The 24,538-nt window shown below is 42.6% G+C and overlaps 1 protein-coding gene and 1 long non-coding RNA gene across 4 annotated transcripts in view; one reads left to right on the top strand and one right to left on the bottom strand.

Annotated features, from left to right (window-relative positions):
* Positions 1 to 11,744, bottom strand: part of ETF1 (eukaryotic translation termination factor 1) — a 36,932-nt gene extending 25,188 nt beyond the window's left edge. Inside the window, exons 1-2 of the mRNA XM_036750492.1 lie at positions 11,551 to 11,744; positions 11,266 to 11,369 (exon numbers count right to left, since the gene is read on the bottom strand). Of these exons, the coding sequence (XP_036606387.1) occupies positions 11,266 to 11,351 (86 nt within the window). The 5' untranslated portion in view covers positions 11,352 to 11,369; positions 11,551 to 11,744. The remainder of the gene's footprint in view (positions 1 to 11,265; positions 11,370 to 11,550) is intronic.
* A 234-nt stretch (positions 11,745 to 11,978) lies between these two features.
* On the top strand, positions 11,979 to 13,824 carry LOC118840769. 3 transcript variants are annotated; one of them, XR_005009820.1, is made up of 3 exons: positions 11,979 to 12,005; positions 13,278 to 13,343; positions 13,556 to 13,824. It is a non-coding gene; the product is annotated as an uncharacterized LOC118840769 (long non-coding RNA). The 3 variants fall into 3 exon arrangements; XR_005009821.1 differs by lacking the exon at positions 11,979 to 12,005 and adding an exon at positions 12,012 to 12,283; XR_005009819.1 differs by lacking the exon at positions 11,979 to 12,005 and adding an exon at positions 12,290 to 12,517.
* The last annotated feature ends 10,714 nt before the right edge of the window (positions 13,825 to 24,538 follow it).

The following is a 24,538-nucleotide window of genomic DNA, read 5'->3' as shown; positions in this document are numbered from 1 at the left end:
TTTGACATAGGCCAGGAGCAGATGCTCACTGTCTTACAATTAACTACTTCTAATGGGGCAGTGATCTGAACTCATTTTGTACTCCTGCCACGTGCCAGAAAACCCAAATTCTTACTCTGAACTGATATACTAGAAATTTGTGATGGCTCCCCCTACCTACACCTCCCTTTAGATAAGGACTGGAATTGGATTTGTGGTTCCACTGGGGCAGGGAACTTCCAGATAAGAACACTCGATCCACCAACCCAGGCCAACACTTTCTCTGCAACCTATTAGAGTGTTGCCTAAGTGACTTGCTCAGGGTCAGAACCTGAACCTCAATCTTCTTGGCTAGCTCTCAGACCTACCATGTCAAATGGTCTCTCCTCTAGAGCAGGGCTTCTATACTGGGAGTCCATGACCTTGTGTTGTTTTTGTTTCTTAAACTTTGATAAATGTATTTCAACAAAACTGATTTCCTTGGCAATGCTATGTATTTTATGCAATTGGAAATGTTTTGGAAGGAGTCCATAGGCTTCATCAAAAGAATCCATGATATAAAAAAGTTTTTAAGATCTCTGCTCTAGAGAGGAGCTAGAAAATCCCGTCAATCCCTCCAAAAGGGAGAGGGAGAGAACCTAACAAAAGGTATATACCGATAGCATAAGTGGAGCTGACATAAAACTACCACATACAACTTCACTGCTTCCAATTTATCTTCCTATAACTTCAAATACCCATCCTATTGCCAAATAATCTTATTAAATAACATTTCCTTCAATGTTCTTTTTCACTACTCCCTAGCTTTCTAAGGCTCTATTCATCCTCATCTTGCTCTAATTCCCTCAAAGATAGAGGACAAAAGTCAGGACAATATGTTCATGCTCTCCACATAGTCGGGCACCGCAGGTTCTACTGCTGTGTTAAAATAATGAGTCTTACCCCTAAACAAGGAGTTCTTCAACGACTAAGATTAAATAGTATACTCACCGGAGATTAACCAGTGGCTTTTCCTAGCATCGTCTACTTTTAAAACAACATATACTGCAATAGAGCAGATAACAGAAGAGACATCAATCTATAAAACACCCTTTGTCTGAAGAGGTTTTTGAGAGGTAAAGATAAATAATCTTGATTTCTGTGCTCAACTTCATAATCTCTACATGTCTGGAACATTAAATTTTTAGAGGGGAAAATCTAATTTTCTAAATGGAAATATAGGGATCCCAGAAGGTTATAGTAATTCATACCTGTGACCTTTAGGGTCAGAAATGGCTATTAGGTTGAGACAGGAGCAACTCTTTCCAATAGTATGAAGGCAAAACTAGGGAAGTTGGGGGTGGGGCTAATGTATGTAATTGGAATAAAGTGCTCCCCAAATTTTTGGCAGAAAGGTTGAGAAGCATCATTTTTTCTATCTTGTTCCTCACAAGTATTAGAACTGCATTAACACCCAATACTACAATGAACACACCCACTAGTGTATGCCTTCCTAGAATTCTAGCCATGTACTCTATTTTTTAAAGACAAGAGAACAAATTTCGTAAAATGGCATTAGTAGAAATATTCCACCAAAATGGAGCAAGTCAGAAAAATACCTAAGGGTATTCTCAATGCAGCACTAAACCACAAGGTAGAAGAGCACCAAGCACCAAGGAATTCCACAACAATGATTCATTAAATTCCACGCTATCAGGGTCCCCTTCAAGTGAAGCAAACAAATAATGCTGAATACAGTAACAACATAAAGAAGCTGAATATACATTTCCCAACTATTACATAAGAGTAACTAAAGCCTAATTATATAGCTGTTAATTCACGGTCTTTAAACAAATTTCCTAGCAAGGTACCATGACTTACCTCGCTAGTGATGCTCATTAAAAATGATCAACCTGCAGTACCAAAATATTTATAGTAGCTCTTTCTGCAATGGCAACAAACTGGAAACTGAGGGTGTACCCAACAACCGGGAAATGGCCAAACACGCTGTAGTATATGAACGTGATGGAGTGCTACTGTGTTGTAAGAAGTGATAAACCTGGGAACACTTGTATTAACTGAGGCAGAGTGAGCAGAAACAGGAGAATAATTTATATGGTAACAACAATACTGTACAGACAAGCAACTTTGAAAGACACACAATGCCTAACCACAACTTTAGGACTCACGATAAAACATGCTGCCCACTGCCCATCAGAAGTGATGGATTCACAAAGCAGATGGGGACACTTTTTCAGACATTGGTCAATGCAAGAGTTTGATTTGCTTGCCCATAAGTTGGCAACGAGGGGTTTGTTCTTCCTGCTCCTTCAACTGGAGAAAGAGGGAAGAAGGTGGGAAAGTGGAAAGGCAGATCTTCCCTTGAAAATATGATCTAATTAATTAAAAAAAAATCAGCCTGTTCAATATGCAAGCTTCTCCCTTTCGTACACAGGTTAGGCTTCCAGACATCATTCCTGTTTTTCTTTTATCTTTAATTTTAGGTCCCAAAACACCTGACCCTTCTATTAAGCTACAAAGCTTCTTTGACTATAGTCCCTTCTGCTAAGGGGGCAGGAGAGATTCTTCCTATCGAGCAAAGGAAATACTACAGACATCACTCCTATCAAGCATGAAACTGAGATACTCATGTCCTTAGAAAGTTAGCACCTTAATATTGATTTAAATGTTAGGTTCAGCCAAATCTCTATCCCTTTGCAATTTCTTTCTGAAAATTCACTCTGTTCCTATGGTAGTTATGAAGACCAGAAAATGCTACCAAAATGGCCGAAAGTAAAAATTCTATGAGTAAAAAAGCACCACCTGGGGCAACTAGGTGGTACAGTGCATAGAACACCAGCTCTGGAGGCAGGCCAACCTGAGTTCAAATCTGGCCTCAGAAACTTCCTATAGCTAGTGTTACAGGACCCTGAACAAATCACTTAATCCCTCCTGTCTCCCCTCAGAAAAGCACCATCTGAGAAATCCTTAAAGTTTGAGGGTCACTGGAAACATACTGCATTTATTTTGATTCACTGGCAGCCACGTGATGAGTCTTTCATGGTATGTCAAGCCTATTTTATTAACAGAAACCAAGAGGGCACAAACGTGCAAGAGTCCTGCAATATTTCAATCCCCTGACAGCACACCAACTCTCACCCAACAAAGCTTTTATATCTAATTTTAGGCCAACTGGCCTTTTACCAAGAATGGATTTCAATTATAATCTCAGAGCTGCAAATCAGTTACAGTTCCAAGCCATCCATTGTAACAAGGCTATTTCCAGAGTTTTATATTAGTAAAATAGAACTGTAATTCAGTGGCATTGGGGAAGAAAGTTAATTTAGAACTAATGATGGGAGCACAAGCTTAATGGCTGACTTCTTCTAGGGAAATAAGTTCAAACTGAAACATTTATCTAGTCCTTCCCCTGTGTAAGGCATTGACATTAGGTGCTAGGGATACGAACAGTTCCAGCCCTCCTCACCAAGTTTCCATTTTACTGGAAAAAGCTGAGCAATACTTGTAAACTGTAGCAGGAAAGATTTATTCTAAAACTTTATCTACCTTTGGTCTCCATTAAGCCTAAATCAGGTAGTGTGAGTCTATGATTTTTAAAGTCATTTTAACCTTTGTGGAACTCCCCTGGTAGGCTGTCCCACTTTACCTACTCTGTGCCAATCACACCTGACCTTGCCTGGTAGATACAACTACGGCACACAAATTTATGAAAAGATTAGTTAGCAGGGCATATGGAGAGGGAGCCCAGAGTCTAAAGTCAGAGGTCAGCGGCTGCCCCTTTATCTCCCAAGGCCAGCATACCATTACAGAAAAAGCACTAGCTTTGGATGAGAGAATCTAGATTAAGATTCTCCTTACCTCATCCACAGAAGGAAGGAATTTGAGTACATGGCCTCAGAGGTCCCTTCCAGATCTAAATCTGTAATGATGATGCCTCCTTGTCCCTGAATCTCAGTTAGTTTCCCACTCAACATACTGGAAGTCCTCAGGTGAGAAATGAAAAGGGAAGGATGGCACAGATGGTACCAAGTACGGTAGGGTCTTACAGCCTCAAAAAGTTTTAAATGACGCTTCAAAAGGGCATTCTTACCCAACACCTAAATACTTCCAGCAGTGGAAGCAAAAGGCTGCCTGTTTTAGGGCCACATACACTTTAGGAGATCCCCAGAGCAAGGGAAGATAACTCTCAAAACAAAGTTCTATGATATGAGAACAGATATCTGGTGACCACAGCTATGCTAGGATTAACTCAGACCCCCTCAAGCCAAGGAGACCTGTTTCAGACTCTGAGTAAGCAGAAGAGGCAGTATTATAGTAATAATACTGAATTTGGAATCAGAGCATGGTACAGGGAAAATAGTACCAAATTTGGAGCCAGAGGACTTGGGGGGTCAAATCTTGGCTCCGTTTTTTACTATTCTGTGGGACTTCGGGCAAGTCAATTAACCTCTCTCAAAACATTTTCCCCCTCTTTTAATTCTCATTAAAAAGGGTTGGGAGAGATGACCTCTAGATACTCTCCTTCCTTCTCTCTCTCTCTCTCTCCCCGTCCCCCCTCCCTGATTTAGGTTCTGCCACTTATTACATGTATACCTGATTCTTCTCTGGGCCAGAATTCTGTCTTCGAAAAAAATTCCAAGGTCCCACCTCAGCTCTAAATACCACACCCATTGCCTTTAAGAAGTATTTCAAAACATCTCCTCCCAACCTTTTGAGATTAACCTGGATTGCTTACCTACACTATAATTCTCATTTTTTTACATTGTTTTGTCCTTGTTGTTATTATATTCAAATACTTTGTGTTGTCTCTCCTGAATTATAATTTCCCTGAGAGACTACAACTATTATATATCCCTGTAAAAACATCTGGGATTTTATATACCAAAGACTTGAAATATCTTAGTAAACATAACTTGGATACTCTAATTTTCATATCCCTCGATCTTGACCCTTGGAAACGATCTCTACCAATCACAAGAATTTGTACTGTAACAGGAAATGCCAATGAACTGCCTGCTGATCTCTTTAGGGCTCAGCTCAGAGGCACCTATCGCACAAAACCCTCCCCAGACCTCTTAGATTAACTGGCCTCTCCCCTCCCCCTTCATTTTCTACTCTGTATCCTATTTATCTGCGTGAAGGAAAGCTCCCTAAAGAGAAACCATTTTTTTATCATTTTCTCTCCCCAGCACTTACCTAACACAACGCCTTACACACATCAAGTATTTAATACAAAATTCATTGAAATTTTAGTGAATATCATTGATATGTTGGAATAAAGGCATGTTTTGACCAGGCACTTCTGAAAGCAGCCAGAGAATCAAATGAGTACAAGGTTATAAATGCCAGTACTAGAACAACACAGGGAAATCGAGTAAGGTGACTGAGGTCAAGCTTGTACAATAAGTGGGATGGCTCAATTCACAACATTTTATAGCTTTACAAAATAAATGCTCCACAACCCCTCTAGAGGGTAGCAAAAGTATTATTATCTCTAAAAAACTCCTTTACCTGCTACACCAAGTTTCCTTTAACTTCTCAACTTCTGACTGTCAAAAAGGTTAAGGGCTCTGCCCACAGTCATTCAGAAAGTGTTGGACTTGGGGCTTGAACCCAGGGCTCCTACTACAGTACAGGAAAAAAAAGGAGAAAATCTAAGAAACTCCCAAACCTAAGCCAGTTTCAGTTTTATTCTTTACCAGAAAGCAAATCTGATATTATTATACTTTTTGAGATGGTGAGAGGGGGACAAACTGGGAAGTCTTTCTTCCTGTTACTTCTCAATCTACTTGGGCTAGAAGAAGAAAAGATTATGTTTCAGTACAAAGGAAACAAAAATTCTCTAAACAGACTTAGGCAAGGCTTCAAAATGTGTCTAAGAAGCATACGCCAAGACAGAAATACCTTCAGTAAAGACAATGGAAAATATAAAAGTGAGAAACCCACTTATGTGAAACTACTCTCAAAGCTATGTTATGTTGTATTATGTTATGAGCGACAGTAGATCCAGGAGGAAGACAACAGGTTTTGTCTTCCTTGTTTGGAATTATCACTTCAATAAGAGAGGGCCAAGATGGTTTTATTGCAAATCTGCACAGCTCCAAGTCTCCTAACATTCAAACATCTGCCAAGTACTCACTGGACACACAGTGTTGTGCTAGGCACTGTAATGTATACCCAACAGCTCAAAGAAATAAGACCTCTAGAGATAAGGGTCCAAGCTGGGGAAGCCTCAACCTACTGTGAACTCTGCCCTAGATGGGATGCTAATTAGGCATTCCCATTAACCTGGGAGTACGTCCAGAGCGAGCGACCGCTCTTAAATAAGTGAGTCTGTCGGGAATGAATGTTCAAACAGGGCACAGACAGCACCAAACTGTCCCAACACATTGCTGGGAAAGTTAGCAACCTGTAGCTCTAAAGGTTTAAGAAAACACTCTATCACTCTCCACCCAACACAACCCTCTTTCTTGTCTCTTCCCCCCCCCCTTTCTTTCACTTTGCTTTTTCTCTCCAATTTTTCCCTCTCCCCTGGCTTTTCTTAGAATTGCTTATAGCATCCATAGATACTGCTGGAAACATGTTCAAACCCCCAAATTTTAAGATCCTGGAGTGGAGCTTCCACAAGTACTTATTTTCTAATACCAGATACCTGACTTTATAAGAGCATTTGCCCATCACCAGAACGTGCCTACAGATAGGTTGCATTACTCTCATTTTTAATATTTTAAAAATACTCTTTTGTCCATATTTTCTAATCTCCACTTATGTCCCACTCCAATTATTTACTGTGGTGTGGAGGTAATCCTGGATCGTCAAAGACTATGTTAGTAAAGTTCAACTCCAGCAGGGCCTACACTAAGCTGGAAAGACTTTGGAAAGTACAGGTGAAGAAATACTGAAGTATATTCTCTTATTCACCATCTGGATGTCACTCCCACCAAGACTGCTAGCTGGATCATAAATGTGTTAGGCATCAATTAGAATAACATAAAGTGTTATCACATTTAAGTTTTATGTGCACTCTCAAAAAGATGGTGGAAAAAAATGGAAATGTCTAGAATAAAGTACTAGGCATATCAATATTTTCTCCTTATTTAGGCAAGTGTGCAACGATCAATCAATGGATTCTATTTGCAAGGCACAAAAACAGGCTTTAATTTATTCAAAACCAAATAGTTTAATCACTATGGACTGAGCAACTAAGGCTTGACTAAAACACTAGTAAGGCTCACAAAATCAATGTTTTCAGCTTCAAACAGTGTTCTTTTGGGTAATTTCAATTTCTGTCACAGATGAGATTCTAAGCATATATTCATTTTAGTTATAAGGTGAATTCTGGAAGAAAATTTTAAGCTGTAAAAGCAAATGCATTAAAAATGGATTTACAAAGTATACTTACAGGTTTTCAAACTCTGGGCATGAGTAAGAGAGGACAATTACTTTTCCATCTATTATGTTCTGGACATGTTATAAAGTCTTGAGGTAAACAAGGTCCAGTTGAATGTGTGTGAGAAATAGTGACGGCAGCTAAAATGATTTAGGATAAATATTTCTACATCTCCAGACTTCTCAGAATGGGGCCCAATCTGGATTCTGCACCGTAACATCGGTGACGCCTAGAACAGCCTCTGCCATTTCCCTAACACTGTGGAGCCACTAGAATATAAAGAACATAATAAAAGTGGTACAATCCAAAGGAAACCAAGCTTTCATTTAGAAAGGACATCTATAGGACATTTAACTGCTTATGCTAAGGTCTTCATGGCTCTAACTGCAGTATTCAATATACTATTCCTTCCTGGCTTTTTTCCTGCAAATAAAACTTGTAAGAATGAACCAGTTATCTTTTAAAGTAGTTTTATTATAAGCTAAGTAGAATAAATAGAGCACCGGCAGGATTGTGGAAAGCTCCTTGCATGAAAGATCTATTAAGCCATCTTAGAGAACGGGAGGGCCTGGCTCTGGATTCTTGAAGTTTGTGCCTGTGTGGCACATGTGCAAGCCATTGCTACCTAGTAAGATAGACTGCATGACTGTCATCCGAGTCTCAGCCTAGCTCTTTCCCAGGTTGGCTGAAAACATAGGAATTTTTTAACCACAGCAGCATTTATGGGCCACGATCTAGGATAGGGAACCTTGACGTATTAAAAATCCATTCCCTGAAGGTTCATTTTCCTCCTTATACAGACGCAGTTCATCTGAAATACACACATACGTAGGTCAATTTTATCAGCTGGGTCGCCATAGTTTCTAGATTTTAATTGACCATAGCTCTCTGCCTTGTCAGGCTATTTTTCTGTTGCTTCCTTTTCTGGCCAGTGTATACCTGTGTCATGTCACGTGGTTATCTACAAACTGCCTATCTGAAGTTCAAACTTACAGCAGTACATTATACTGGACTAAAGATAAAGTTAATTAAAAAAAAAACCACTATGGATGAATGTGTCAAATTGTCAACATAAATGAAAACATCAAATGCAAAATACAAGCAGCTGGCTTTCTTTTGTTCTCTATTTCCAGAATATTTCTATTTACCCACCATTAATTTCACATTTCTTACCATTAAAATCATTTGTACACTGTTTCATTTTACACTTGAAATTAACTCTTGTCCCAGATACAGTGGCAAATCTGGATTCATTTGTCATTTCTTACGAATTTATTACAATTATCCTAGGAACTTTTAACCTTTAGGCAAAGTATTTCTCAAGGTTAGATACTTACCTCTGTAATTATTACTTTTTAAAAATCTCTTACTTTAGGGGTATCTAGCCAATCACACAAAAATAATTTTAAGATCCCCCCCAAAGAAACGAATATATACAATCAAATATCAGAAATCAAAGGGAAACGACCCTCAAAAGTCTTCTAATATCCAAGAAGGTCAAAGACTTTATACTTTGTTGTGTCAAGATAAGACTAAATTCCAGATGTATGAAGAAAAAGGCATCAAGTCAAATTGTATTAGCTTGTGGGGCTGAGGTGAGAAGGAGGAGGGTGTCACCTGGGCATTTTGATAAGTCAATTAACTCTCCCTATGACCTGGAAAAGACAACACCTGATGTTCACATGTTCTCTTTCAAAACAACAAGTCTTTGAACAGTTTTGTCTAATTTCTGGACTCTCCTTTGTCCCTCAGGAATCTCATGCTCATCTTAAATCCTTTGCCAACCATGAAGCATCTCCAGTATTTTATTGATTTTGTCCTGATAAGGCTATTCATATTATACACTTTTCTAATTATACTGCAGATAAACACTGCCTCCCTCTTGCACTCTATTTAAGTTTAAAAAGAGGGGATATTAACAACCTATGAAAAAAGTTTTAAGGAGTTAGAAACAAATTTAAGAACAGACAACAACAAGCATAAAGTAATTGAAACTAATCTTGCTAAGCCAAGCTACCTTATTCAAATGACAGGAAAATGACAGCAGTGAAGTGACATTTGGTTGCCCGTAAAAAGTTTAAACCAGTGTATTTAGGGAAGCAAACAGGCTGAAATACACTGTCGTCAGCTGTGAAGAGACTAAGTGAACCTACAAGTCAAATGCAGCTTTAACCCTTCACAATGAAACAACTCTGAAATCGAGAGACTTCTTAAATATTGCTTAAGGCCCATCAGTTAAAAGCAAATTCCAATATAAGGAAAGAATTAACACCATCCTTAGCATTAACTGAATGGGTGTTTACTGAAGGAGCCTAACAAATGGAGAATAATTTCCTTTCATCATTTTGTGCAGAATTACTTTAAAACCATAACTAATGTTCAATATTCAATGAGATTCAAAGATGAAGTGAAATCAAACTAGTAAACCATGATGATCTGGTTACCTAATATTCCCAGTTCCTCTAACTCTTGACCCCAATTTATTTTACCAGGAAAGAAAAAGGAAGCAACAAACAAACAAACAAAACCCCCAAAGCAGGACAGTCCAAACTACTTGATCGGGTCTAAATCCCAGAAGCTTCATTCTGACACGACCACAGGTTTTTGCCAAAACTTAAGAACAAAGTTTAACACAAAGATGTTTGCAGGCCCTGTTCCTACTTTATCAGAGACCACTGAGAAGGGGGAAAGGGGACACAGGCCAGAACGCCTAGCGGATGCGGACAGCCCCGGGGCAGCGCTGGGAATCGCAACTTTTAATTCCTGCTCCGAAACTAACTTTCCATATGGCGGTGGTCAAGCTACTACTCCCAACACGTTGATACATATAACCCTGAATATGTATGTAAAAATGTTACACGCTTCGAAGCATCATCATCTTCAGTTCTTTCACAACTAAGAGGAATGAGACGCTGAAGAACCCTTTACAAACTGTGCTCTGAGAAAAGGCTACCGGCTTTTAAGTCAAGTGCGTTCCTGTTCCTCCAGAACTCCCCAAATTCACCAAGTAAAGCTCCCAAGCCCCCCAGACCTGCGCTGAATCGGCTTTAAAACAAGAGCGCTCCTAAGCTGGCTGCGCTCATTCTCCCGGCACCACCAGCCCCGAACTCTACAGGGATCGTTTTAATAGGACCCGTCTGGACACCGTACAGCACTTTCGTTGGACGGTGTCTAGCAAGAACTCCGACTCCCTTTAACAACAGATCCGCCGACCCTTTTCTTTCTTTTTACCACCTAGGAGTTCCTGGGAAGCAGCTGGAAGCAGCACCTCAAAGCCTCCCGGGGTGGGGGGTGGGGAGAGCCTTCCCCCAAACACCGCCGCAACTTCAGCCCCTGCCGGGTCCCCCAGGGCCAGCAGCCCCAGGACAGGGGGAGGCCTGAGCCTCCCCCCGAACAGCTGCTCCTTACAGCCCCGACCCAACTTCACTTTCCTCCCGGGTCTCGTCAAAATGGCCTCCCCATCTGGGCTCCCGAGGCTTCGGAGCGTGAAGGGAAAAGAGATGGGGAGAGAGGCGAGGAAAGGCGGAGGCAGGGAGGCGCTCCCCCCACCCCCCGGGGGGCCGTCGAGGCCCCATCCCCGGGCCCGACGGGGGCGAGGAGGGGGCGCGGGGCGCTGGGGCAGGAAATGGGGAGGGGGGTCGGCGCCCCGGCCGGGCCGGAAGGAGGGAGGCGGTGGACGCCGGGGCGGCCGGGCCGGGGAGAGGCCCACGCCGGGGGCCCCACCCAGAGGCGGCCCCCGGGGCCGGCCGAGCCCTCTCCGGCCCGGCTCTCCACAGCCCGCCATGCGGCGCGGGGAGGGCCGGCCCGGCTCTCCCCAGGGGAGTCTCGGAGCGGAGCGGGGCGGGCCGGGGGTGGGGTGGGGGGAGGGTCCCGGGGTCCCGCGGCGCGGCGCTCACCCGCGGGCCGCTTCCAGGCTCTTGATGAGCTTCTTGATCTTCCAGATCTCTACGTTCCTGTCGGCAGCGCTGGGATCGTCAGCCATCTTCTCGCCTCCTCCTCCCTGGAGCGGCCCGGAGACACCGAGACCACAGAGTTAGCGCCGCCGCCGGGGCAGAGCGGCCCCCTTCCCCGCTGCCCCCGAGCGGCCCTCCTCTCCCCCCGGCCTCCCCCCCAAGGCCGCCCGTGCCCCGCGGCCCCGGGCGCTCGGCTTCCTCCTCCCGCCCCCCCGCCCCGGCCCTCACCTAAGGGCCCAGTCCCGGGTGGCAGCGGCTCCTCCCCGGCGGCGGCGGCTCCGCGGCGGCGGCGGCGGCAGCGGCGGCGGCTCTGACGTAGGACACCGGCTCCCTCTCTCCAGGCAGCTGCATGTGTTGCAATCCGCTCACATGGGGCCTGTGACATCACTTCCGCAGCGAGGGGCTGGGTGCGGAGGGGGGCCGCGGCCACAGGAAAGGGGGAGGGGTCGGAGGAACCCGGGCGCGCGCTGCCGCGCTCCATTGGCTCGTCGCGCGGCCGCTAACAACGCGCCTGCTGATTGGTCGCGGTCGGGGCCGCGCTGCCTTGTGAGGTAGGGTGGGGGGGTTGAGGCGAGGGGAGGGAGCTACCACCGCTTCCGGGGCGTGGAAGACGGGAGTGAGAAAGGCCCTGTCTCGGAGACTCTCGCGAGCTTTCGGTCGGTGCCGCGTCAGGACAGTGAGGGGTGGGTACTTAGAGGGCAAGGTACGGTGGTCCGAAGTGGTCGCGGCCGCCTCTCTCCGGCTGGTCAGGGAGTGGGATCCCCGCGGCCGGGCCTCGGGTATCCTCCGGGGATCCATAGGGTTGTTTGGCGGCGGCTCTTTCCCGGGCCGAGCCGCTTAGGCTACGGGCGCCGCCTTGCGCGGCGGGAATGGCGCCTTGCAGGCCCGGGAGGAGAGCGCTCCTGGCCGCCTCCGTGACGTCGCCCCCGGCCTCCGTGACGTCACGACCTCTGGCTCTAGAGTATGGGACCGGCGGAGTTGCGGGCATTTCAGGGTCTGGGGCCTCGTGGGTCCCAAGTGCCGGGACGGGGCTGCCGCATGGTTGGGGACCTAGGGTGGGGGTCTGTTCTGTCCGCTGCCTCCGGGGCGCGCGGGGAAGGAAATAGAAAAGGAAGAGGACGTTTGAGAGACTTAGGTGGCGGCGTGGAGAAGTGTGGAGACTCGGGGTCCGGAGGCTGCCTCAGTTAGCTCATCTGTACGTTGGAGGTGCTGTGTGTAATGACTCACAGGGTTGTCGGGGTGCTCGCGCGACTGTGGGGTGCGATCCATCGGCGCTCCGCGCCCGCTTTATTTGTCGAGCTCAGATGCCGCTGCTGGCTTCAAAATGCCCTTCAGGGCAAGTGACCGCCTCCGCGCGCGGACTCTCGGAGTAGGCTGGTAGAGCTCTAGACTTGGGAAACGGGAGGATTTAAATAGAGACGCAGTTCTGATAGGACTCTTAGGTGATCGTGGGCAAGTCTCCCGAACTTCTCTGGGTCTTTCCTCTTCTCTAGCTGGGATAACGTTTATAGAGCGTCATAATGTGAAGTGTGTATGGAAAGTCTTAACGCTTGAAAGTGCTCCCTGTGTAAGTTGTCAGCTGTTACTGTAATTTGTGTGACCTTGGAAAAGCTGTGATAGAATGTAATACATGATGTTGATAGAATGTAAGCTCGAAGGCTGGGAAGCTTCAGTTTTGTCTTTGTATCACTAGCCCCTGGCGCGTCATAGGAGCTTTCGAAGGCTTCTCGGCTAGGTTAGAAATGCCCCCGAGCGATTAATTTTTTGAAGAGAGGAGGGATGAGGAAGTGTTTTTTGTTTTTTAAGATATATATATGTGTATATACACATATACCTACGTGTATTTATTTATATATACATGTACACACGTATACGTGTGGCTGTATAGTGTGCGTACCATACTTAATGCATGCGTGTATGTATGTTTGTGTTTTTATATATTTTTATACACACAGGTGCTCAGTCAGAATGACTTAAGCATCTACCTGCTAGGACCAGCAGTACTGTTCATCCCGCTTCACGTAAGCTCCTTTCCCAAAGGACTCTCTTGCTTGAGTTTGAGACTTTTAAAAAGTACTTATTGAAATCCAGCCTGCTGGATAGTCTTGTGAACTTAGCTGCACAGACTATATTTCTGATTCCACGGGATTATGTCATAAGACAGTCCTTCGAGTCAGTGATATTTTCTAATAGTCAAAATTTTCCTTAGTAATTTCAGTATCTTTTTTGCCAGGAACTTCCAAGAACATCTACAATTAGAATTCGATGAAATGATAAAGCCACAAACCCTGACAGATGCCCACAACGAACGAAAAAATGTGGAAAGATAAGAATAAGGATGCTGAATGTACCTTCTCTGCCGAGCAAGGCTATTAGCGCATGAGGGAAAGCAGGTGCTCCATGAACCGCGGTGGTCTACTCCGTCTAGCTTATCTGTTCGCAGAAATTATACACATAATTGGGTTGTCAAAGAAAAAATAAAACCCTGAGTTTTAGGTACAAGCTTGCCAGAAACAGTTTTTTATTCATTTAACGTTATTTCCAAAGCCAGGCGTTTCTAGTTTAGAGAAATGTCCAAACTGACCACCCCTCTGTCATGCCCTCTGGCAATTTGAGAGTAGCATTTATAGGAAGTAAAAAAGGTCTCAATGTGTTATAATAGTTTTCTGAGTTAATAGTAGATTAACAATCATTTTTCCCTAAAACTACTCAGTTCCTTCCTTGGCTCCACTCAGGGATTGAGCCAACCTTTCTCCTAGTGATTCCATCCTGTATGGGGAAGAAGAGGGTGTCTAGTAAGTACTTACTAAGCTAGGTGGCTCTTAGCTCATACCATTGGGAGTGGAGGAAGCCAGTGATATTTATTAAACAAGAGGTATTTGTTTTATATTTGGTTCCCACTCTTAATTTGTTTTCTAGGCCTTAGCATTTGTTCTTGACTTGCCACACTCCCCTAAAGGTCTGGAAAAATCATTGTCAGCCAACTGGTATTTAATAATGCCCAACTATATGCCAAGAATTGTGCTAAGGGAGGGGCTGAAGGGAAGATACTATGAAAAATGAAAATAGGGCACATACCCTCAAGGACTTCAGACTAGAAAAATAGTTTTAGTTGAACTAAAAGGGAGATTTGTTTCATATGCTTCTGTTGGAGGTGAAGGTCTCATCCAAACCAAGAAAGGAAAGGATCGTGAAAATATTTTTCAAAATATTCCAGTTCGAACTAAGTTCAATAAAAAGAGTTGGAATTAGATTCTAGTGGACCGAGGGAAAGAAATTAATTGAGGAATAACGTGGCAGTCTGGGAAGCCAGAGGAAGTATATGAGAAGCCTTTCTGAAATATTAACAGTGTTATTAGTTCCTTTATTTTCTTCCATCACCCCCCCCCAAAAAAAACCCCATATTTTCCATCTCACCCCTCCCCTGCCCCTTTTATCCATTCTGCAGTACAAAAAAATAAAGGTCAAGAGACCAAGAGTAATATGAGCGAAAAGTCAGTTTAGGAGTGGTTTCTGTCTTCTGATCCCCTGCCCACTTGTCACACCCCGGCTACAGTCCCTTTTTCAAAATGTTCACAATTTTACCTTTTCCACTACATTAAATTCATATACAGTAATTTGTTCAGCCAATCCCCAACTGATGGCCACCTCTTTTTCGTTTCCAGTCCTCTGCCACCAGAAAATAAAAAGCTGTAGATATTATTGGACAGGGATTCCTGTCTTTATTTGATTTCCTTGTTGTCTAGGCCTAGCAGACAATTGTCAGCTAAAATTACAGTTGAGTGAAGAGCAAATAATGGTGTCTTGAGTGTATGGCTGAATGACAGTCAGGCCTTACCGGCTCTAGAAGGAGTGTTGTGGGGAACAAGTGCGGAGATAATATTTTAAACAGACCTACTCAACAAAGCCGACTAAGGTAAAGTATATTCTGTCACTTCGATAACTGCAGCCTCACCTTTTTTTTTTAGTGAGAGGGGGAGGGGATCCACTATCTAACTTTCAGGCAGACATTCACAGAGCCAGACTGGATTGTGTCCCATTGAATGGGACCAGGAGATCTGGTTCTGAAGACAAGTGCTGTGTCATTGATGTGGAGCATGAAATGAAATATTTGCTCCACCTCTGTGGTCCTCAACAGAATGGGCCTATTAGCCAACGGCATGATGCTGATTTAAATAGACTGGTTAAGGCCATCAAAGCAGCAGAAAAAAAGCTCAGATTTGTTTCTGTTAAACTGTCAAGTTGAGCCCTTCCAGCACTGAGAGAGGCCCTGAGGCCAGATTTAATAATCTTGGACAGTAAGAGCTATGCTGCTGCTGTGCTCCATAATACATTATCCTTTGAAAACGTATTCTGCTAGCTTCCAATCAGTGAGAGCTGGCAAAATTGAGAAATACCAACCACCCTGTCAACATCTGGCCCAGCAAAGATCTGCCCAAGGTGTGCTAGCCTGATGAAGTCGATGGTACGATGGAGCAGGGCCGTGCTGTAGAGAGAGCACATTGAGGGTTGGAGTTGGGCAGTATGCAGAATGTGTTCTTGTTCATTTTATACAATGTTCTTTAGTGTTTCCTTGCAATCTGTTCTATGATTATGTACGTGTGGAATGTTGATCTCTTTGGGCTTTATATTGTACTCATCACTGTGCACTTGATTGTAAAATGTATCAAATGCCTCATGTTATCGGAATACTTGTAAGCCTGTTCACTTAAACAGTTGAATATAATAAAAAATATCAATTTAGTAACAACTTTTTGGGCATAGTTCCCAATTGCTTTTCCACATGACTGGCTCCATATTCACAGTTCCATCAAAAGTGCATCAGTATTCCTGTTTCCAGTGTTCTTTCAACATTTGTCATTGTCTCTTTTGTCAACTTTGTCAATCAGATGGGTATGAGGCGAAACCTCAGGCTTACTTTAATTTGTATTCCCCTACTTCGTAGTGATTTGGACCATTTTTGGTCCAAATTTGGAAACTGCCTATTCATATCCTTTGAACACTTATTATTTGGGGATGACTCCTTTTTCTACTTTCCCACTTGTAGAGAGGAAACCACTTAGATTTTGCATTCTCTTTTACCCTCCATATTCAGTGAGTTGCCAAGTCTCGTTTCTTCTCTCGTAACACCACCAGCCCGTATATTACATATAGTGCCTTATACCCCTCTCCTGGAAACCTAATTGGTCTCCCTGTATCTAGTTCTCTCTTCTAATCCATCTGCCACACAGCTGCCAATTTGATATAAATTCTTGGCATTTAAAGCCTTTTCCAATTGGACTCTAATCTACTATTTCAGGCTAATTATTCATTATTAATTCTTATATACAATAAACTGGCCTATTATGCTCCAGCCAAACTGGCCGCCTTAATTTTCCCCATATATAATACACTCCCAATTTATTCATCTCCCGCTTCCTTGGTTTGCATGCACTGTCATGACTGTCTCCGTACTTGGAATATTCTTGCTCACCTCTGCCTCATAGATTGAGAATTTGGATGCTGAGGTGTCACATCCTAAATTTTAACTAATAACCATAATACTCTCCACCCTTAATTACTTTGTTTACTTTTCTCTAGGCCTATAGTTTGCCCATTAGGATGCAAAGTTCCTTGAGGGAAGGACTCTTGGTTTAATTTTTTTTCTTTTGGGGGGGAGGGGAGAAGGCAGGGCAATTGGGGTTAAGTGACTTGCCCAAGATCACACAACTAGTAAATGTGTCAAGTGTCTGAGGGCACATTTGAATTCAGGTCCTCCCGACTCCAGGGCCGGTGCTCCTCTAACTGCGCCACCTAGCTGTCCCTTGGTTGTTTTTTTTTTTTAAACTTTTCCCACAGCATCTGGCACATAGTAGGCTCTAATAAACATTTATTATTGAACTAATTTTTTTTCTTGTGGTGAGAGAGATGGTGCCAGTAAACTTCAAGTCTGTCTTTTTTTTTTCCCCATGTGTGCTAGGAAGTGAAGTAAAGTGGTCTTTTGACCAGGTGAATTAGTTGGTTAACTTTTTGATGTCTGAAGTTCTCAGGAGTTAGGTTCTGAATGTATTATTCAGAGAGAATGGATTTTCCTTTTTTTTTGTCACTTTGGCACAAATACACAGCTTATATAGACAGACGTTCTTGCTTAGCTGTATACTTTTCAACTCTGAAGTGTCATTTTAATGCTAAGTCTAGAGCAGAGGATCTTAACTTCCTTTCACATCCACGAACAGATTTCGAAGGGTTTGTCAATGTAGATGAGGAACAAATTACATCTTTATTTCAGTATAATTGATTTTCTTTGTAACGCTATTTATTTTGTGCATTAAAAAAAATTCTGAGAGGAGGTCCATAGACTTCACAAGATTGCCAAAAGGGGTCTGTGACACAAAAAAGGTAAGAAAGGCGAATCAGTTGCTTCAAAAAATGAAGTAACCAGGATATTTTTATTTTATTTTCTGTTTCCTTTAACATTATTTTTCCACAAAAGCCCCACTCTAGTGCCTCATAATTCATGAAGGTAACTGAATTCTTGAACACAATGCCAGCAGAATATAAATTGTCGTATTGTACTGTGCTGGAAAGACCATTGGGTTATAAGCCAAATGATGGATTGTATGTGTCTCTTAGTTCTCTAAGGATCAGCCAAGCGAAGGATAGACAGGTTTATAGTTAAGTTGCTGGTAAGGTGATGATTTATTTTTTTTTTTTTTTGCCACAACAACTCTGTGAGACCATTTACTATACTTTGTGTGACCTGCCTTGGTGGAGAAAGTGCTCCAACCAGCAAAACCATGAAGAGTAACAGCCTGTCTTTCTTGAATTGGCATGGCTAATATTCTTAGGTTATAGAATGAGCTAACCAGTACCCACATCTACTTTTCAATTCCAAAAGGGTAACAACTTTTACGTATGCTCTGAATGTATTACCCTTTAGGTTGAAGTTAGCTAGAGAGATGCCTTCTGAACTCTGGTAGCAAAGTGGTGGTAAACACAAGCTTCTGTTCCCCGTAATTGCTAAAATAAGAGCTGCTTCGTGCTGTTCTACATAGCTAATAATGCAAAACTCCTAACCTCTCTTATACATATTTTTTAACATCAATCTACACAAGAGTTTTTGGATTGTTTTGATACCTTCTGCCATTACTGAACTGGAGGTCAGGAAGTGGGGAAGAGACTTTTTCATAATATGGCAAGGTGAGTTTGAGAAGTTTAAGGACCAAAAAAATACGATAGCTAGTAAGTGGAGTTAGAATAGTACCTGGCTAACACTGGTGATATTGGGCGTACCACCGTTTCCATTTCCTTTTCCATCCTACAGGACAGGGGCTATCTACCTACTCAGCATCTTCAGTAGTATGTTTGCTGTTATCTTTTCTTGCCAAAGAAGCCACACTTTGACAGACATTCATTAAACCTTGCTGCAAGTGGCAACATGTAAGTAAACTCTCGAAATTATTGTCGATGACAGAACCAGACAAGAAACTCGGGAGTGCAAAAGACTGGATTCCCTCCCTCTAATCTGTTATCCTATTTATTCGGTACAGATGGTGGCAATAGTGAAGCCCACTTTCTTTAATGTTCTTGATAGACCAAATCTTTTGGATCATGCACTTCTTTACTGATCATGATCAGTTAAAAAAATTGAAAAAAGCCATAAATATGTGTTACAAATGATGGAGATGTGCTACTGTGATAATATGCAATATAGTATATATTATGAGACAAATAGAAATTTAAAAAGATGTGTAATTGATAAATAGTCAAAGGATATGAAGAGGCAGTTTTCAGAGGAAGAAATTAAAGCTGTCTATAGTCATGAAACAATGCTCTGAATCGCTATTGATCAGAGAGATGCAAATCAAAACAACACTGAGGTACCACATCACACCTGTCAGATTGGTTAACGTGACAAAGCAGGAAAATGATAAGTGCTGGAGAAGATGTGCAGCACCAATTCATTGTTGGTGGGGTTGTGAGCGTATCCAACCATTCTGGAGAGCAATTTGGAACTGTGCCCAAAGGGCTATAAAAATGAGCATACCCTTTGACCCACCAACACCACTTCTAGTATCCCAAAGAGATCATAAAAATGGGGACAAGACCCACATGTACAAAAATATAGCAGCTCTTTTTGTGGTAGCAAAGAACTGAAAATTGAGGGGATGCCCATAAATTGGGGAATGGCTGAACAAGTTGTGGTATATGAATGTAATGGAATACTATTGTGTTGTAAGAAATGATGAGTAGGCTGACTTCAGAAAAACCTGGAAAGACTTATAAGAACTGATGCTGAGTGAAGTGAGCAGAACCAGGAGATCACTGTGCACAGTAACAGCCACAGTGTTTGATGACTGACTTTGAGAGACTTCTCAGCAACGCAAGGCCCTAAAACAATTCCAAAGGACTCATGATGGAAAATGCCATCCACATCCAGAGAAAGAACTATGGAGTCTGAGTGCAGAGCGAAGCAGACTATATTTTCTTTTTGTTTTTGTTTTGTTTTGTTTCTTTCTCACGGTTTCTTCCATTCATTCTAATTCTTCTATATAATGTGAGTAATGTGAAAATATGTTTAATAGGAATGTATATGTAGAGCCTATATCAGATTGCATGCCATCTTGGGGAGAGGGGAGGGTGGGGGCAATTTAAAACTTATGGAAGTGAATGTTGAAAACTAAAATAAATTAACTTAAAAAAAGGATGTGTGATCAAGATGAAATCGTTTTCCAATAATTGTTATTACTGACAGCACAAAAACCTTTTTGTTGTCATTAATATTTTAGTGACAGCAACACAATCTAATATGCTCCATTATTTTTTAAAATCTGGGTTTAATCCTTTGTGATATAACAATTTGTTGCATTGCAAAAAGCACTGACTGGAGTTGGACAGCCTGGTTCAAATACCCACTCTGATGCTTGCTACCTGAATGACTTTAGCAAGTCATATTAACCTCTTTTGCCACCTCAGTTTGATTACCTATAAAATGATGGGGGAGTGGAATAAATGGCTTTTGGGTCCTTTCTTACTCTAGATGATTGGAAAGTCTGATTCTAAGTTCAATATATTTTAATACTATTTTTATTTGTAACTGAATAAGATATTGCCAAAGATACATAGAGCCAAATGGAAGAAGTCTTTGTTGGCTGCACTTAATAAATCATGATACTCATTTTTAATCTCATCCACTAATTACCCAAAGATTGTTGAAATCTGGCTAGTAAGTATCCACATCCTCTGTTGTAGGAAGTGGGGTGGCACCGTTTCTGGAAATTAGACACCCTCTTGCGAATGGCAAGATGGTCAGGTAGGCCCTGATTTTCTGGTAGTCAATGGCCTTTTGCTTCCAGGCTCTCTGTTGTGTTTGAGGGGATTTTAGGAGGAGGAGGATTACAGTTCCAAGAGCTCCACACTTGGCTATTTGAACCTCAAACCTCCTGGCAACAACAGCAGCCACTCTTGCCTCTTGCTAAGTGCTGCTTGCTTTTGCTCTGGTTCTCCCTACTACTGATGTCCTGGCTTTTCTCAGACTTTCTATCACAACACCTCCCAGGCTGAGGTAGCCAACCTTATTCTCTTGGGCCTGGAGAAAAAAGGGATCTAAGACCTGTGTGCATCTTGGGCTATGGAACATAGTTGTGTTGCAGTAAGGGTGTAGGGAGTGAGTGCAGGGGCCCTCAGAGTGGCAAGGAACAATCAACTGCCCTTGGTACCTGCCTGGGGAATAGGGTAGAGCACACCCGCACAACTTGGTCATGGGAAGGAGCCAAAATTAAAATGGGCTAAATTTCTTTAGGCCGTAGATAGGTTTTTAGCAGCTCACTTTCTGGTAAAGGTAACTAGAGACAGACTGATGATGGTTGGTTGCCAAGGGTCATGAATCAAACAGGAGAGAGTACACAGTGGCAACCTGCCCAAAATCCTTTAGCTGGCAGCAAGCAGCCTGAGGGCCAGGTGTCGTGCAGGCCTGAAGTAGAGGGTAGCAGACTGTCGATCAAAGTCCATATTAGGTTCGGGAAGGGAAAGGGAAGGAGGGCATCAGGGTAGGCAGCAACTGAAGATGTCCAGCAACTGTGTTACTCTGCTCAGTTCTAATGTTTTCTTCCTACACCCCAGGGGATAAGTTTGCATACCCCTGTGGTGCAGGATACCACTGCTCTAGAGTACAGTGATTCTCTCCATGGGGGGCGGGGTTCCTTGTCCAAAGTAATGGGTCTTATCACTCAGCTCAAAGCAGCTACAGAGAAAAGGTGGAAGGGCAGAGGATCACACCAGCTTAGTCAAATTAAAAAACTTAGGTATGGGGCAGCTAGGTGGTGCAGTGAGTACAGCACCCGCCTTGAAGTCAGGAGGTCCTGAGTTCAAATGTGAGCTGGCACACTTGATACACTTGCTAGCTGTGTGACCTTGGGCAAGTCACTTAACTCCAATTGCCCTGCCTTCCCCCCTGCAAAAACAAAATAAACCCCTTAAAACTTAAAAAAAAAAATAGCAGGTTGGGAAAAATCTGAAACAACAAAACTTGACAGCTAAAATGTATAAAGAACTATTATTAAATACTTGGCAGGAACTCCCAGTCCACGATAGACAAATGGTCAAAAAATACAAATAAACAATTTTCAAAATAGGAAACAAACTGTTCATAGCCACTTGAAAAAATGTTCAACCTCACTAATCAAGAGATAAAAATTGGCAACTTTAGAGTGATACCTCCTATTTATTAAATTGACAAAAATAGTCCAAAGCAGCAAAATTCAGCGCTTTCGTGGTTATGGAGAAATAAGTACTCCTTGCTGATAGAATTGCAAACTTGCAGGGAAGCATTAAAGCAATTAAGACAGACATTTGGAGACTACAAAAAAACTTGTTTAGATGTTCTGGAAGTAATGCAAAGTGAAAAAGAATTGTGAGGACAATTTAGAGGAAGGACCTGAAAATGTTATATTTTATACATTGAAATTAAATATAAATCGTCATTAAGTATAGCTGTTCTTATCAGCGTTTAATGTCATGTTTTTAATATTCCAATTCTCAAATGGATCTTTGACCTCGTTGTTTGGCTGCTCTTCAGCGGTAAAGATCTCAACCGTGCCTACCCATCCATTCCGTGCGGCTAGCTCTTGTCCACAACCTCCGTTAAGGTCATGTAGCACCGGGGGTCGATCCACCTTGCTGAAGCCTTCCTCATGTTTTCCTGATATTGTGAGGACACCATTAGGCTGCTCCCCTAGCACCATTCTTTGGCTTCACCATGTGGTTAATTCTTCTTTTCCTCTGATACATTTCCCTGATGTTCTTCAAAGTTCCTCATCGGTTATGTGTTGAAGCCTTTTCATATTCACAGTATACCTACTCCATTGCCCTTCATGTGATGTTTTCAGTTCTTTGGAGACTGTTCTGTTCCTAATTACGCAGCCATACAACACTACTAGATATTGGTATTAAAACGATGGCTTTTGTTTTAAGGAGAAGACTGGTATCCTTAAAGAGGTTTTATGGTTTCCTAGAGGCAGTCAGGAAGGCCCACCCAGTCTTCTCTCCCTGTTCAACTCCTGGCCCAGCTTGTCTGTCTGCACTGTTTGTTCCAGACATACTAATGGATTAAACCCTATAGGTTGTTCAGGTACGTGTCTATGGGAACATGCACGGGATCCGGGGATGCTCAGGCCAAAAGTGAGTGGTTAGAGATTTCTTACCTTCTGTGTTGTTCTTGGGCTTGATACTAGTATGTCATCTGCAAACAGTAGCATCTGGAGGACTTCACCATTCACAGGAAATCCCTCTCCCGCTTGGATTCTCCACTGGATCTGCATTACACTGGTGGGCACACCTTTGGCAAACATACACCTCTCTTGTTCGGGCCTTGCTTGATGTTTTATGCTCAGAGGGTCATTTAACAATCATATCTGTTACTTAAGAAATCTGTTACAAAGGGCTCTTTGAATGACGTTGCTATCTTGTGTGGGAAACACCTTGTTGGAAGAGAGCCTTTCAAGCAGCATTTTGCTTTACCAAATAAAATATTTTCATGATCAACAAACAAGCACAGTGGGATTTTGTGTTCCTTATGTTCCTTTTTAGTCATTTGTGAAATGGTAGTGGTGTAGTTCATTGAAGAGGATCCTGCTAATTCCCTACTGTTGTCTTCAGTGCGGATGCCCTTGATCCATGCCTTGATGAGTCTCAAAGATTTTATGTAGATGGAGAAATAGGCATATATGGTAGCAGTGGTTGATGTTCTTTAGCCACCTTTTTTTGGTACTAAGATTTTTTTTGGTCTCTTCCTTTCCGATACTTGGTGAACTGATTCCTAATGCTTTCAGAATTTTGACCAAATTGGTCACATTTGTAAAGTACTTAGCATAGTGCCTCACATATAGCAGGCACAGAGGTTCCCAGAGTGGGTGATACCACCCCCTGGGGGGTGCTGGAATGATGGGAGGGTGCTGGTAGTAGCCTTGGGTGCTTGAATAAAAATAAGGGGGCAGTGGAAGCATAAGGAAAGAGAAAATTTTGAAAGACTGTACATTTTATTGGTTGTGTAAAAGCGTGAAAGTCGTAGTGATTACATTATTTGCCAAATAAACACACAAAATGCAAGTTATAACCAATCAGTGGTCAAATCCACTGACAGGTCTTAACAAGCAAGCGTTGGTAGGCAAGTGTGTTGTACATCGTAGGGAAGTCCAGCATGTATAGGTGGGAATGTATGTCATGTATCTGGCTTGTTTACAGCATACAGCATACAGCATGATGTAACATTGCATCACCAAAATTTCAATGCAGGAAAAACCCCACAGATTTATAATTATTAAATTTAAGATGAATCATTTAAAATTTTTATTTTTTTGAAATGATGCAAATTTTAAAAAAACAACACTAAAGGGTTGATTTTCGGGGGGGGGGTGATCAGTAATTTTTTTTTAAAAGGGTTAATAGGTCAAGGAAGTTTGGGAACTCAGCACTATATAAATGCTCAGTCCCTGTTTTCCCCTATGTACGCATTTCAGTTTGGGGCTATACCTCACTTTAGGCCCCGTGACAACGACGTATGAAGAGTATTAGACCTGAGGAAGTATAACGTACCACAACGTGTTGCTTTTCCCCTTGTTTGCCCAACATGATTTTTGTGTACAATTACTAAGCCACTCTCTGGTGACTGATTATTGTTGACGTGAAGGTCAGCTCATGATGATGCCAACCTCTGACTCAGATGAAAGCAAAACTTAAG

Source organism: Trichosurus vulpecula, chromosome 3 (assembly GCF_011100635.1).
Source record: "Trichosurus vulpecula isolate mTriVul1 chromosome 3, mTriVul1.pri, whole genome shotgun sequence".
Lineage (NCBI taxonomy): Eukaryota > Metazoa > Chordata > Mammalia > Diprotodontia > Phalangeridae > Trichosurus > Trichosurus vulpecula.
This window is presented reverse-complemented; position numbering and strand designations above follow the sequence as displayed.